The following is a 13,623-nucleotide window of genomic DNA, read 5'->3' as shown; positions in this document are numbered from 1 at the left end:
TCTTTTGTTCCACACCACAAAATACTTCCAAATATGATCCAATGATGCGACGCGGCTGTAATTTTTTTTACATGTTCTGAGTACCTTTTTGCCTTTCTTTTGTTTTTTCCAGCTTTTTTTCTCAATTGTGCATGATCGCCATTGGATAGTTGTTTGCGCAAACTTGCTTCACAAGCAGTGGAATGTATTTGACTCAATCCATTCAAAAGGAAAACAATCTCCTTTGAAGAAGCAAGCCAATAACCTGGTAGGCTCATGCTCTCTATTTTTTTCTGTTTACCCTTCTGATTCATCTACATAAATGCCATGTTGTCATCTTTACACACCTCATTTTTATTTTTTTGAAACTTTTGTGTGTGTTTTCGGTGCTAGATCACAAACTTTACAACCCTCGCACAAGAGTGCAGCGAATTCAATGTCAATGTTGGATCCTTCGCCCGTGTTGACCTAGAGGATTACCCAAAGCAAGATACCCTGTGAGTTTTCTTTTTGAATTTTGCTTTAATCATGTTTTTGCATATCATCATCAAACTAGATCACAAACTTTTTGAACTTTTTTTATCTCACAGATGTGATTGTGGCTTTTTTGGGCTCAAATATGTGGAGAACTATGATGGGAAGTCAATGAGAGAGTTCAAGCAGGTACACATTTTTAATTTTTTGTCTTGTCATTTTGTTACAATCTACTTTCTTTGTTTTCAATACTCATGCAACAGAAGAATACCATGTGTTGTTTTTGCTTCATATGTGGTTTAAGTTCGTACCTACTAGGATTTTTTGCTACATCCATATGTCTAGTGTGCTACAACTACATTCTGCTTTTGCTTCATTCATATAATAATTTTGCTACATCCATATCATTTTTTTGCGGTGGATGGATGTGAACTTTTTGCATTCACCACTCATGCAACACAAGAATAACTAGTATCATACTTGTTTTACCTTTTGTTTTCACCACTCATGCAACACAAGAATAACTAGTATCATACTTGCTTAATTTTTGTATTCATTTTTTACAGGAAGACATGGCGCGATGCCGCATCGATGTGGCATACAACCTTTTCAGTCACCCAATGAACAATGCCCCAAAGGAGCGGGCGTTCAAGGATGAGTTGGCGGCTTGATTTTATGGAAGGTTCAAGACCAACAAGCTTGTTTCTTCGTTAGGTCTAGATCATGTCCGAGGTGGTAGCGTTCTCATAGGATTAGGGTAGTGCGTGTTCGTATGTAAACTGTTGATACCTCCAGTAAACATATGTGTCCTTTTGGTATGTAAGCCGATGATAACTTGATATTTTGGATGATGCACTTATGTTTTTAATGGATGCGTTCTTCTGTTTGCCAACTTGATCATGCATTGACAATTGTTTTTTGTTTCGCTGGTTCTGAAATATGATAATATTTAAAACTTCATCCATCGAAGTTTCAAGGGAATCTATGTGCATTTTTTCCCTCAAAACATATTTTCTGAAAAAATAATATGTGAATGCTACTTTTGTCACACACTTAAATTGCTGGAAGCTCACAGGAAATAGCTACAACCTTCTGTTAGATTTGTTGCAGAGCCAAAATATACAGTTTTACCTGCAAATTAGCTACATCCCTACAATATTTTTGCTGGAAGCATAATGTAAATAAGCTTCCTTTCCCAACTTTTGCTGTACAGCTAAATCAACACTTTAAATCATTCAAGGATTTTTCCTTTTCAAACTTGTTATTTTGCTACAACCATGTTTTAAAAAGCTTCAACCATGTTTCCTAAAAGCTGCAACCATATTTTGAAAAAGTTTCAACCATATTTTGAAAAAGTTTCAACCATGTTTTCCAAAAGCTTCAACCATGTTTTTCAAAAGCTTCAAACATGTTTCCTAAAAGCTGCAACCTTGTTTACAGAAGCTTCAACCATGTTTTCAAAAAGCTTTCACAAACATATAACAATAAGAATTATTTTAAATCAACTCTTGTAAAAAGGAACATTCTGCTTTTTTTCAAACCACGCATGTAGTAATATGTTGCAATCCCACAAAACAAACATTCACAGCTAGTCAACACAACTTTTTATCATAAAGTGTAAGGATTGTTTCGACGCCCGGAGCTTTCGCGCTCGCACTCGCAGCAAGAAAAGCTGCAAGGAGTTGGCAATCCTTCACGTTGTGATCTTCATCTTCACAATATTTGCATGGAGTCTTCTTTTCCCTTGGCTTTGGAGCTTTCTTCGTTTTCGCTGCGTCCTTCTTTGCTTTCTTCTTCATTTCATCCTCTCGAATCTCAATTAGTGGCTTCCTGCGCTTCTCTTTCTCTTTTGGCCTCCCTTTCTTTGCTGACTTTGGTGGGTTCCGCAGTCCTACGGGGGGTGGATCCCGCTGACCTGTACTTGGACCCCCTGAGACTTGTGCATTTTCTGCATGACCTTGGGTTTCTTCGTCTCCTGCAACCCCATCAGTTGCTCTAGCTTTTATTGCAGCAACCCCAACACTACCCTGATCAATTAGCCCAGAGACAAAACTATAAGCTTCATCATTGAAGCATGCATCAGAAGCGAGTTTCCCAAACTTCCGGCATAGAGAGTTAAACTTTAGGGTGTTTGTCGTGGGGACGCCGAAATGCATAGCTCTATGCCCATCGCCCGGTTCAGGCGCAAGGTCGGTTGCTCTCTTAGACCATCTTGGAAGCATGTAAGTCGCAGGTATCGTTTGCACGTTCAGGTGCACCATGACATGGATGATATGTGGGCAGATCAGCCCACACATCTCAAACATGTTACAGGTGCACATGTATGTCTGATCTTTAGGGGCAACACGCACCGTGTACACTTTAGGGTTGACGCCATAATTTGCAACAATGCGAAACCAGACGACACCGTGTAACCCTTGCAGCTGATATTGCAGACCATAGCCTGTTGATTTAGCCAACATTTTTTGAAACTTGGAAAATACCTCTCTGGTATAGAAATCTGCAGCTTGCTTTTCAATGTTGTAACTGCAAACAAAAAAGCTTCCAACATCAATAAGAATTGCTACATATGTTTCAAAGAAATGCTGCAACCCCACTGTACTGGAAAACTAAAAAAAATGCTACATGACTTTGGACTTACTTTCCCCAGAGTGGCGGCCTCGTCGCTTCATTGATGAAGCCAGCATTGTCTTCACGATCAAGCATTAGCTCCTGGCAAAGCTCAAACTGCTGGACAAATGTCCAAACCGAGTCTCCATGATGATTTAAAGTCTTGAAGTAGGAATTTAGGCCCTCGGACCGCCCGGTTGTTCCTGTGAATGGGAAGAACTTATTCCTAAAGTACACAGGAGCCCACATCTCCCTGCTGTCCACATGTTCTTGAGGTGTTTCTTATCAGCCACACCAAATGACTCAACCATCTGCTTCCACCGTTCTTCAAACTCCTCAACGGTATCTGAATCATTGATGCAACCATAGAATGCTTCAGCAAAAGGCTCATCCTTGCCCAGCATCTTCCCTAGTTTCGTCCTTGCAACCCGGAAGACGTGCCACTTGCAACATCTGTGTGTTGAATCTGGAAATACCATTGAGATGGCTTTAGCCATTGCCTGGTCTTGATCAGTCATAATGTTCAACGGATGCTCGTTATTCATTGCCAACATCCATTGCTCGAAGACCCACTTGAAAGTTTCGATGGTCTCATCAGGCAACAAAGCGCACCCCAAGCAAACAGTATGTGTGTGGTTGTTAATGCCAACAATCGGAGCAAAGGGCAAGTTGTAGCGATTCGTGCAGAATGTGGTGTCGAAAAACACACAATCTTTGTACTTTGGATACAAGGTCCTTGTTCTCCCATCAACCCAGAAAAGCGCCCTAACAGCTCCATCTTCTTCTAGCTTCGAGAAAAAGAAGTTGGGATTCTCCACTTGTCTTCTCTCAAAGTACTCGATTGTCAGCTCCAAATCACGCTCTGATAGGCCCCTTCGCAGCTTTGCTCTTGCATTTGTCACATCAGTCTTCACGTACGGCAAACTCCTTGGATCGCAACACCGTGCATCTCCAAGCAAGCCCATCATATTAGCCGTTGATATGTTGCGATAGTGCAGTGAAGTGATGTACTGCATGTCTGCATCCGGGATCTTTCTGTGAGAGCGGCAAAATCTCCGACGCCCCCTTTGCAAAATCAGCTGGTGTGTGTGATCGGCCTCAAAAACTGTCACAACCCAGCTACCGTTTTTGAGGTTAACACCCATACGAGCCTTGCAATCATACCGCTCCAACCGGTTTCTTATCCTCTTGTCGCTCACATCCATATAGATGCCGGCTTGTTTGCTTGCAGATTTTTTGTTACTGGAATAGCTCATATCAACATCTTCACACTGATTTGTTGCAGCCCCGTCAGAAATGCTACCACCAACATTCTTCGAAGGATTTTTCCGTGAGTGTACGCACTCAAAAACTCTATAGATTAGAATGCGCTTATGCTCCGAGCTATTTTTCCTACTATGCTTTGATGTCACAATGCGAGTTCCAAAGCCCATCTTCGAGGCATATTCATTGTAAACACGCTGAGCTTCTTCAACATTGTCAAAAACCATTCCAAGAAAAGGGACAACTGGCTGTGATGATATTTCTTCATCTGGTTCGTCAACAAGTGTTGCAGCATTTCCATTGGCATTGTCACTAGCCACACGGGCATTGCCATGATTTGGAGCTACACCATCCGTGTTCAGATGCAACGAATCGTCACTATCATTTCCCGGAGTACCATTCAGATCAATTCCATCATCTTCTTCTTCGTGCGCAACATTTTGCATATCATCATCAAGGAAAATTGATGGCTCCACAGCAACATTCTGCAACAAAATCAGCACCCAAGTCATTTTTTTGCTGCCTGAAAAAACACGCAAAAAGCGCGAACAAAAAAAGTGGACGCAGCATGTCAATCACAATTCCAAAATAATTCCTGCATGCAACATTTTAGGATGTAGCATGCAACATCCAGCAAGACGCATGTAGCAAGTGCAACACATACTTGTAACATTTTACTAGCAGACAGCAGGAAGATGCTTGCATTAATTGACAACATCTCAGAAACATTACACAAAAATCAAACACAAGTATGTTGAGAACATCTCTTTTTAATCTCACGCTCATCAATTGAAATCAAAGGTTGCAACATTTTTTTGTGAACAAAAGGATCTACGATTTGCAATTGGAATTCGTACCAGATCAATTTCATCCCGGCCATGCCGTGCTGCATCTTGGAAGACCACATCAGGGTTGTAGTACCGTTGCAGCACCGGTCCACTACCACCAGGGCCTTGCCGCCTCAGGGGACTTCGGCCATGAACGGCAGCGGAGCTCGAGCCCAAATCCATGGAGGCAAGGAGGTCATTACGGATGTAAGACATGATTGAAGCAATTCCAATGCCGCTTGATAGATGGGGGAGCCCCTCCTCGACGTGATTCGGCCGTGGGGAACTTAAAACTGGCGGATCCGGCCGCCACCGCCGCGGATCGGGGACGGGCAGACGCGGGGGATCCAGCCCCCCTGTTTTTCTCGTTGTGGCTGTTCGTACGACGGTTGCAACAAAACTGTTCTTTTTTTGCTGCAACGGTTGGTTCGGTACACACTCGCGCGCAGATCTAACGGTTCACGCTAACCGCATCGGACGGCTGGGCCTCGACCGGCCCAACAGTTGGGCCGGTGCGCCGGCGCAGATCACTGCCCTTGATGCGTGGCTGGCCGGATACTGATAGCGTACGTGGTGATCTAGTGCGGTGCCCCGTGCCTAGCTGCCTTTTGTTAATTTGTCTGTTAATTTGGCATCTTGCGTAAACACAAACGCATGTTGCCATCTGCTTGGCCGCAAACCATCTCGCGATCTTGGTCTGTCTTGCTTGGAGGCCTGATGCATGTGCACTTTGCATATCCGTGCGTGCAGACGGAGCCATGGAGGGCAGGACACGCCCGCCCGCGCGGTCGATCGGTCCCGAGGCTCCGACGATCGATCGGCCAGTTTTCACCGAGATGCCTGCGCAGCATGCAACCGGCACCATTTTACATGGAGGTAATAGCACCAGCAGTCCTCGAACTTGTCCAGGATGTGATGATCTAGTCTAAAACTTGCAAAAGCAAACTATTGCATCCCACAACTTGCACCAATGTGCAAATTTGGTCCTAGCCAATCAGACAACGACAAGTGGAGCCTAGTCAGCAGAGCCAGTCAGCGCAGCACATTTTGCAATTACCCCCCTAGACTTAGCACTAATGAACCCGCACTACACAATTATTCAGGTAAGAACAAGAGGCAGCATTTCCTTGGTCTTCACTGCGTTCATGAAGGAAGGCTCCAGCTTCTTGTTCTTCCAGTTGTCGGAGCACGGATATGTCGGTCAGTCACTGGATCATCATGAATGTTTGGTGCCATGTCAACGACGTTACCAAACATCTTGTGGAAATGGAACCAGTCGTAGGAGCAGCCCGACATGTGCAGGTGCAGGTCGAGGCCGCCGCGGCCGTTGTCCTACTCGAAGGCGTTGCCGACGTGCAGCGACCACATCTGCGACGGCGCCTCGACGGGCACGGTCCAGTCGCGGCCGCTGGCCACGGCCTCCGTGGAGCGCGGCAGCAGGTAGACCGGCGTGGTCCGCTTGCCCGGGTCCAGCGCGAGCGCCGCGATCATGGGGTGCGTGCGCGTCATGGCCAGCATCGACCCCGGGATGTCGAGCCTGATCCTGTTGCCGAGGACGACGTAGTGGGAGTCGGTGAAGGCCCAGTCGTGGATCATGAGGTGCGCCGGCAGCACGAACTCCCGCTTCTGCACCAGCCTGAAGCCGGCGTCGAACTCTGCATACGTACCATCAGTGATTTGATTTTAATGGGCATATGGATGGACAAGGGGGTGCTGCCGACCGTAGAAAGTGAAGTTGGCGCGCGGGAGGAGCATGTCCTCGGCGTTGCAGGCCACCATGAGCAGCCGGTTGCGCTTGGGGTCGACCTTGTAGTGCGCCAGCAGCGGCATGCTGAACACGCCTGCACGGGATAATGGCGACCGGGCCGGCGCACAAACGTCAGATCATCCACGCTAGCTCGGTTCGCAACGACTAGTCTACTCTACTCAAAGTGAACAGCACGCACCACTGAGCACGGGGCGCAGCAAGCGGGTGGCCGCGTCGAGCCCGACCTCCGCTGCGGTGCTGCAACGCGATGCTCACCGGGCTGGCCGTGCACGGGCAGGCACACGAGGCGGCGGCGCTGTTCCACGACATGTGGAGGTCGGGGCTGAAGCCGGACGGCGTAACCTTCACGGCGGTGCTCACCGCATGCCGATCCATGGGCCTGGTCACCGAAGCCTGGGAGTACTTCGACAACATGGAGGCCAAGTACGGCGTGGCGCCGACGGCCGAGCACCACGCTTGCATGGTCGACCTGCTGGCTCGGTGCGGGTACCTCGACGAGGCGATGGCCTTCATCGAGCGGTCGCCGGCCGACCCCGGAGCGAGCTCCTGGGGCGCGCTCCTCACCGGCTGCGCCATCTACGGCAACCTGGACCTCGCGGAGTCCGCGGCGAGGCACCTCTTCAAGCTCGAGCCGCACAACTCGGCCAACTACCTGGCGATGATGAGCCTGTACGAGCAGCACCAGATGTTCGACGAGGCGGAGAGCCTCAAGTACGCCATGAAGGCGAGAGGGGTGGACGCCAGGCCGGGGTGGAGCTGGACGCAGGTCGGGCGGAGCGTCCACGTCTTCGAGGTCGACGGCGGGTCGCCGCCGTACCCGGAGACGCCGGAGATATACGGCGAGATGAGCCGGCTGGTGTCGCAGATCAGGATGGTGGGGTACGTGCCGGACAACGGCTGCGGCGCCTACGTCCTCCCCGAGGAGGAGAAGGGGGGTAATTGCAAAATGTGCTGCGCTGACCGGCTCTGCTGACTAGGCTCCACTTGTCGTCGTCTGATTGGCTAGGACCAAATTTACACATTGGGTATAAGTTGTGGGATGCAATAGTTTGCTTTTGCAAGTTTTGAACTAGATCATCACATCCTGAACAAGTTTCAGGACTGCCGGTGCTATTACCTCTTTTACATGCAAAAAAGTAAAGTTTATTTCGTCCCGTCGCATCGACTCGGTTCTTACAAAAGAGAAACATTGGCAGTAGTCTTGACACGAAAAAAGAGAAGATCACAAGCTACAACACCGGTGAAACAGTGAATTGATTAGTTGATCATGATCGGCCCATCGGCCGGCCACATGCGAGCGAAGCCAGCACGGCGACGACGACGACCGGAGCGCGCGCTCGGAAACGACACGCGCCTCGGGTGGCGCGGTCGCGGGGGAATCTGCCGCTGCAGTGAGCGGCAGTGCAAGGGCAGCGCTGGCCGGAGACAGACAGGACGCGCGTGGGTAGGGCGCCGGGCCGTGGCGGCAAACAGTGGTTCGTGCCCGTGAGCCCTGCCAGGCCGATATCATATGACCATTTGGGACTAGACGACGACGGTTTTTTCACTCCTCTGCCCGTCTGGTTTTGGCCTGTGGGTTTGCTTGTTTTTGATGAGTTGATCGATCTTGGATCTGTGTTTGTTTTGGAGGCGTGTTATTAGCCCTGTTGCCGCACAGAGTATACAGCGCCCGTGCTTCGCCATTTGCAGCTTGCGGGACTGGCCGCCCATGGTTTCCCTCCACGGCTGGAAATCGGTGCCCTTACGCTACCGTCCATCCGAGAGGAATCCACCGCCTGGATACGGATCATTTCTCATGCAGCGCAAATCTACTTATCAAGAGCCTTTCACCCGCAAGGACCTTGAGTAACTTCGGTTACTGTGGGAGATGGGACCATGGTCCATGGACACGAATCAAGGCCTCTGTGCGAGATGTGAAAAACTTTTATTGCCCGAATTTAAACCGCACCCACCACCACCCTTTGCTGTTCAGCAGAGACCCAACGGCATCACGGGACAGCTAGCAGAGAAGGAGTAAACCGAAGCAGAGTCTCTTATTTTCATTATTGATGAATATACCCAGCATCACATCAACCAGCAGGTGATGTGCAAAAGTTGCACTGAGGCGCAAGCAAAATGCTTCAGCGGACAAGAATGTAGTAGCACTAGTTCAGTTTCAGAGAGCTTCAGACACTGATGCAGCTAGAGGTGGCTCGGGCCGGATTGGCCAAACACTGGACCCTCTCGTACTGCCGATCACGAGGAAGCAGTCGCACTTGCCGGGCTCTCTATCGCGTCCTCCTCCAGGTGGATCAGCTTTCCACTGATCTTCCTGGCACAGTTGCAAAGTAGTACGTATTCATCATGTTCATGTTAACTCCTCTGTGATATATCTGCTGAAAGCGCTAACAGGGGAATGTAATGCAGGAGGATGTACCTCTGATGGTGTGGTTTCTCATCGGACAAAACTTTCATCAGCCTCTCCTCGAACGGCGTGGCATGCCAGTTCACTCTCTGGTCCTGTAAACATCCAAGCACGTACAGCAGTAAGCTACATACAGATAACCGTGAAAGTGAGGATCATTAGAGGAAAATGCACACCTCTTTGTACTTGGTGGTGGTGTTGGGGATCCCATTGCCGTCCCAGGCCTTGGGCAGCATCGGGGTAGGGTTGTTCTCGTTGTCCCAGTTCAGTCCAGAGGCCACAAAGATGGGCACGTCGCTGAGATCGACGCTCCCGAAGCCCAGCTGCCGTCCAGTCTCACCCTCACCATCCGCGCACGAGGTCTTGAGCCAGCACGACAGGCTGGCCACGCCATGCTTCCCGTTCTCCGAGCTCTTGTTCAGCAGCTCTCCGACGCCACCGCCACCCACAAGCTGCTGCTGGTTGACATTCTCATCCTCTTGAGCCTGCTGCTCTTTCCTGCCGGAATGGAACAGAAATGGCGCAGACTCTGATGACAGCTCTGTGCTTTCATTCACTGAGCCTGGAAGGGTGTGCTGCTGAGGCTTCTCGGTGGAATCTGCGGACAGGTACCTTCTTTTGGGAGGGTGAGAGGCGACCATGGGGGAGGACTCGTCTCTCAGCTCCGTCCACTGCAGCTTGTTCTCGATGGGTCTCAGGACGGGGTATACAAATTGCTTGCTGGCCCTCCCGCGCTTCCCGGGCTTGAAGTTCCCCTGGTGTGTGGTGAATCCAGGAGTCTGGATATCGTCTCTAAGGACCAGAGGAGTGGGGAAAGGCGAGTCGCTAGGATCAGGATTCTGGTTCCTGATGATCTGGGCTGAAGACCTTTCCTGCGATGATGATCTCGGCGCTGATTCAACCTCCGTGACATGGTCGTCAGTGCCTTCGTCGGTGTCCTGGTCATGCTTCAAAGCTCCATCGTGCCCGTCGGAGTTGAACCTGTGTTGGAAGAGACAGCCAAAATGGTTTTCAGACCAGCTAACAATAGTTATCATGTTACTAGTTTACAGGATCACAACATTCATGGAGATAGATGGTACTCCCTTTGACACTGTTCAGTGTTAAAAAACGTCTTATATTTTGAGGCAGAGGGAGTAGTTCTTTACCCTTCAGACAAGTAATCCTTATTTTCAGACACCAGGGCCTCTTTAGTCTCCTGTGCATTGTTGGACGTCTCATTGCACTGAGTGTAAGAAAAAAGATGTCAGACAGTGATTTTTATGAAAAGAAGATCGCAAAGATAAACTCAATACGACAATACCTCATTAATTTCTTGCTCTTCGACTTGGTTTGATGCTTTCAGAATTTCGGGAGGGGTTTCTGATATTGCGCCACAAGATTTAAGATAATTTGCCTGGTATAATAGTGGAATTCCATGAAAACATCATCAGAATTTGTTACTAGTATAATTTAGAGTGCTAAGTTTTAAAAGATAACACGGACCTGCAACAGTTAAGTGTAACAATATCTATCAGTATGCAGTGCAGAGATAAATGTAGAAATATCAAGCAAATGAGCATTACAGAAATTTTTCATTGTAATTAGTTGGTGCTAACTATGCCAAAATCTGACAACCAGTAAGACTTGGCCTATATCTGAAGATTATAATCCTAACTATTGAACTGCATAGACCTGAAATTTGACAATCAGTGAGACATGACCTATATCTGAAGGTTGTAATCCTAATTATTGAATTGCACGGACCTAACCACCTCTCCGAAGTTTAAGCTCATGGAGAAAGGCAGACAATACATTTCACCACTTCCTCTCACGTCTAGGCTCTTCTCAGCCTTGGACTTGAGATCGACGTAGGTTAAAACTATTTCAGAAATATTTCGTCGGCAGGGTGTTGAGAACTTGAAATGATGACCTATTGGCCATGATATCGTATTAAGTTGCATGCACAGAACAACCTAGCCCAAATGCATATTTGGAAAAGATGGGCAATATATTTCAACAATAACTAATCATTATACTATTCTGAACTACATATACAATGCACATGGAAAACCTTTAAGAGGTTATACATTGTATAGCAAGGTCCTTGATATAATTTTGCAAAGACTAAAAGTTGAAGTGGAATTGAAAAGGAGCAAGATTTAATCTTGACAGTGCACACAGACTTCAGCAAAGCCTTGGCCTGATGGGGAAAGGTAAGCAATACATTTGAACACTAATTGATAACTCTATTACTCAGAACTACCTATGCGACATATACGACAAAATCTTTAGAAGGTTATCCATTGTACAGCATGATCTTTCAATATACTTCTGCAAAGTCTTAAAGTTCAGATGGGATCTAAAAAGTCAATATTTAATTTTGAAATCAGTGCACATTGACTTCAGCAAATGTGATAACTAGCATCTGCTAGACTGGCAGTGTACTTGTCGTGGAAATTTTTATGGCATGCCCACTGAAAATGGTCTAAGCAAAGGGTTTCAAATCCGCAAATAGTGTTCTATTCGGCCAACAACTAGATGTGTCTCCACAAACAAAAAGGTATTTAAAAGACGGATGATATTTTTTGTTGCCACAGGTGCATACTTTACACATTCCACTGAACATTTAATAGTCGCACCGATAAATGAGGAGCATAGTAGTTAGTCCAAATGACAAAAGTAACATCAACGACAAAGTTCCCCTTGGCAATTGCAGCACAACCTTCTAACTACAAAGTTCATCCAGACATAGCAGGTAACACGACACAGAGAATACTGCAGTGCAGATTTGACACTCTATCCATGAAGACCACATTGACAGTGCAGAGGTGTAAGTCAATTAGTCAAACAGATCAATTCAAACTGTAAGCATCAACCAATTCAATTTTTTCGCTGCTACCCACCGGCAACACGGCCTGAATACCGACGGAGCAGCGCACAGTTAGAAAAAAACACAGAAACAGGAAAGCGTTTGCAGTCTCGATCTCGATACCTCTCGCCTGAGGTCGTCGTCGACCCCTCCGTCGTTACCGGGACCCTCCTTGGGCGTCCCGCTCTCCTCAAGCTCTGAGAACAAAACAACACGCAATCAGCAGTCCGTCACCATCATCAACAGATCGAATCGGATCCGATCGGCGCGACGGGAGATTCAAAAACTCACTCGCCGTGCCGTCGTCGTGGTGGTCGTCCAGGAAGGCATCCCCGAGCCGGGTCTTGCGCACGAGCGGATCCTGCACCAGAGAAACAGACACAGAAACGGATCATCGCCACGCGGATCGGGAACGAGGGGTCCAGGGAAGACGAGATCGCAGGGGGTGGGGGTGAGCGTACGTGGAGGGCCCGGACGGCCGGGTCGGGGCGGCCGCGGAAGCAGGAGAGGAAGCAGCCCATGGCGTGGCCGAGAGAATCCTGGCGCGAGCGCGCTGGGTCGCCGCCGCCGCCGCGGTCGAGGGTTTGGGGATTGGTGCGGCGGGATCCCGGGGAGGGATTGTCGGAAATGGAAAGAGTGCGGCAGGGGGGAGAAGAGGAGGCGGAGCTGAAGGGGGGACGAGATTTGAAATGGAAATTCGAAACGAAGGCACGGACACCGCAGACGACGCAGGGCACAGCAGGACGGTCGCCTCGCGTGGTGGGCCTTTTTGTGCCGTTGAGTGGAAAAATGAGTTGGGCGCGGGCTTGCGGAGGTCGTAGATGGGCCGGTCGTAGAGACGGATGTGCCGTGCAGTGGAGACACTGGATGAAGCATGATTATTAGTCCCACCTCGCTTGTTTAGTGGAGTTGAGCTCGAGCTGATGGCTACTTAAAGGGCGTCAGCTGCAGTGTTGGAGCTCAGGCAGCTGCGTGCTGAACACAAAGCGAACTATTCTTTCGCCTTTTACTAAAGAATACCGTGTGCATGCCACATCAAGAAGCATACAACTATTTTTGAAGGGATCTCTCCTCTTATGAGGAGGGTCCCACAATTCAGTTTAACAAAATTTAGTTCATCCATTGATCAACTTGTTGTCACAGTCTAGACAAGGTTTAGGCTAATTCATATGGCATTTGACATGAAGCAATTTTTCATAGTCCCATAGGATTTTTATTAGATTGTAACAAATAGAAAGCATCTGCCTCGCTCCTAGACCACAAACCGTAGTCTCTTCCCGCCCCCCTGGCGGGGCGTGGATCTGGACGGCGAGGTGCTCTGGCGGTTGGTGGTGGTCGGCATGGATGGGTGGTTGCTCGAGGATAGGAGCTTCAAGGTTGTGAGTTGCTCTCAATCTGATGCTCTCGATTTGGCGCGCTACAAGGCAGCGAGGTGCTCGTGCTCTTT

At 48.4% G+C, this 13,623-nt stretch overlaps 2 protein-coding genes and 1 non-coding gene across 3 annotated transcripts; 1 reads left to right on the top strand and 2 right to left on the bottom strand.

Annotated features, from left to right (window-relative positions):
- Nucleotides 1-5,858: 5,858 nt before the first annotated feature.
- On the bottom strand, nt 5,859-7,315 carry LOC123141307 (carotenoid cleavage dioxygenase 7, chloroplastic-like). The gene is made up of 3 exons (XM_044560483.1): nt 7,100-7,315; nt 6,875-6,994; nt 5,859-6,808 (listed from the first exon to the last, which is right to left on the bottom strand). Exons 2-3 carry the CDS (start codon nt 6,981-6,983, stop codon nt 6,486-6,488), a joined length of 432 nt encoding a protein of 143 aa, XP_044416418.1. The 5' UTR covers nt 6,984-6,994; nt 7,100-7,315; the 3' UTR covers nt 5,859-6,485.
- Nucleotides 7,316-8,935: 1,620 nt separating this feature from the next.
- LOC123143996 (protein JASON) lies at nt 8,936-12,918 on the bottom strand. The gene is made up of 8 exons (XM_044563004.1): nt 12,638-12,918; nt 12,468-12,537; nt 12,300-12,373; nt 10,629-10,721; nt 10,474-10,550; nt 9,502-10,306; nt 9,338-9,420; nt 8,936-9,232 (listed from the first exon to the last, which is right to left on the bottom strand). Exons 1-8 carry the CDS (start codon nt 12,695-12,697, stop codon nt 9,157-9,159), a joined length of 1,338 nt encoding a protein of 445 aa, XP_044418939.1. The 5' UTR covers nt 12,698-12,918; the 3' UTR covers nt 8,936-9,156.
- A 224-nt stretch (nt 12,919-13,142) lies between these two features.
- On the top strand, nt 13,143-13,263 carry LOC123146498 (U5 spliceosomal RNA). Its single transcript, XR_006472760.1, has one exon. It is a non-coding gene; the product is annotated as a U5 spliceosomal RNA (small nuclear RNA).
- The last annotated feature ends 360 nt before the right edge of the window (nt 13,264-13,623 follow it).

Source organism: Triticum aestivum, chromosome 6D (assembly GCF_018294505.1).
Source record: "Triticum aestivum cultivar Chinese Spring chromosome 6D, IWGSC CS RefSeq v2.1, whole genome shotgun sequence".
NCBI classification, from domain to species: Eukaryota; Viridiplantae; Streptophyta; class Magnoliopsida; order Poales; family Poaceae; genus Triticum; species Triticum aestivum.
Note: the sequence above shows the minus strand (reverse complement) of the source record. Positions and strands in the feature narration are given on the sequence as shown.

Bases quoted from the DNA above. Each gene is read 5' to 3' on its own strand.
- LOC123143996 (XM_044563004.1), bottom strand. From the start codon at position 12,697: ATGGGCTGCTTCCTCTCCTGCTTCCGCGGCCGCCCCGACCCGGCCGTC. The intron at 12,374-12,467 runs GTGAGTTTTTGA...TTTTGTTCTCAG, and splicing joins CCACGACGACGGCACGGCGA to AGCTTGAGGAGAGCGGGACG. The intron at 10,551-10,628 runs GTATTGTCGTAT...TCTTACACTCAG, and splicing joins AAGAGCAAGAAATTAATGAG to TGCAATGAGACGTCCAACAA.
- LOC123141307 (XM_044560483.1), bottom strand. From the start codon at position 6,983: ATGCCGCTGCTGGCGCACTACAAGGTCGACCCCAAGCGCAACCGGCTG. The intron at 6,809-6,874 runs GTCGGCAGCACC...GTACGTATGCAG, and splicing joins CGCCAACTTCACTTTCTACG to AGTTCGACGCCGGCTTCAGG.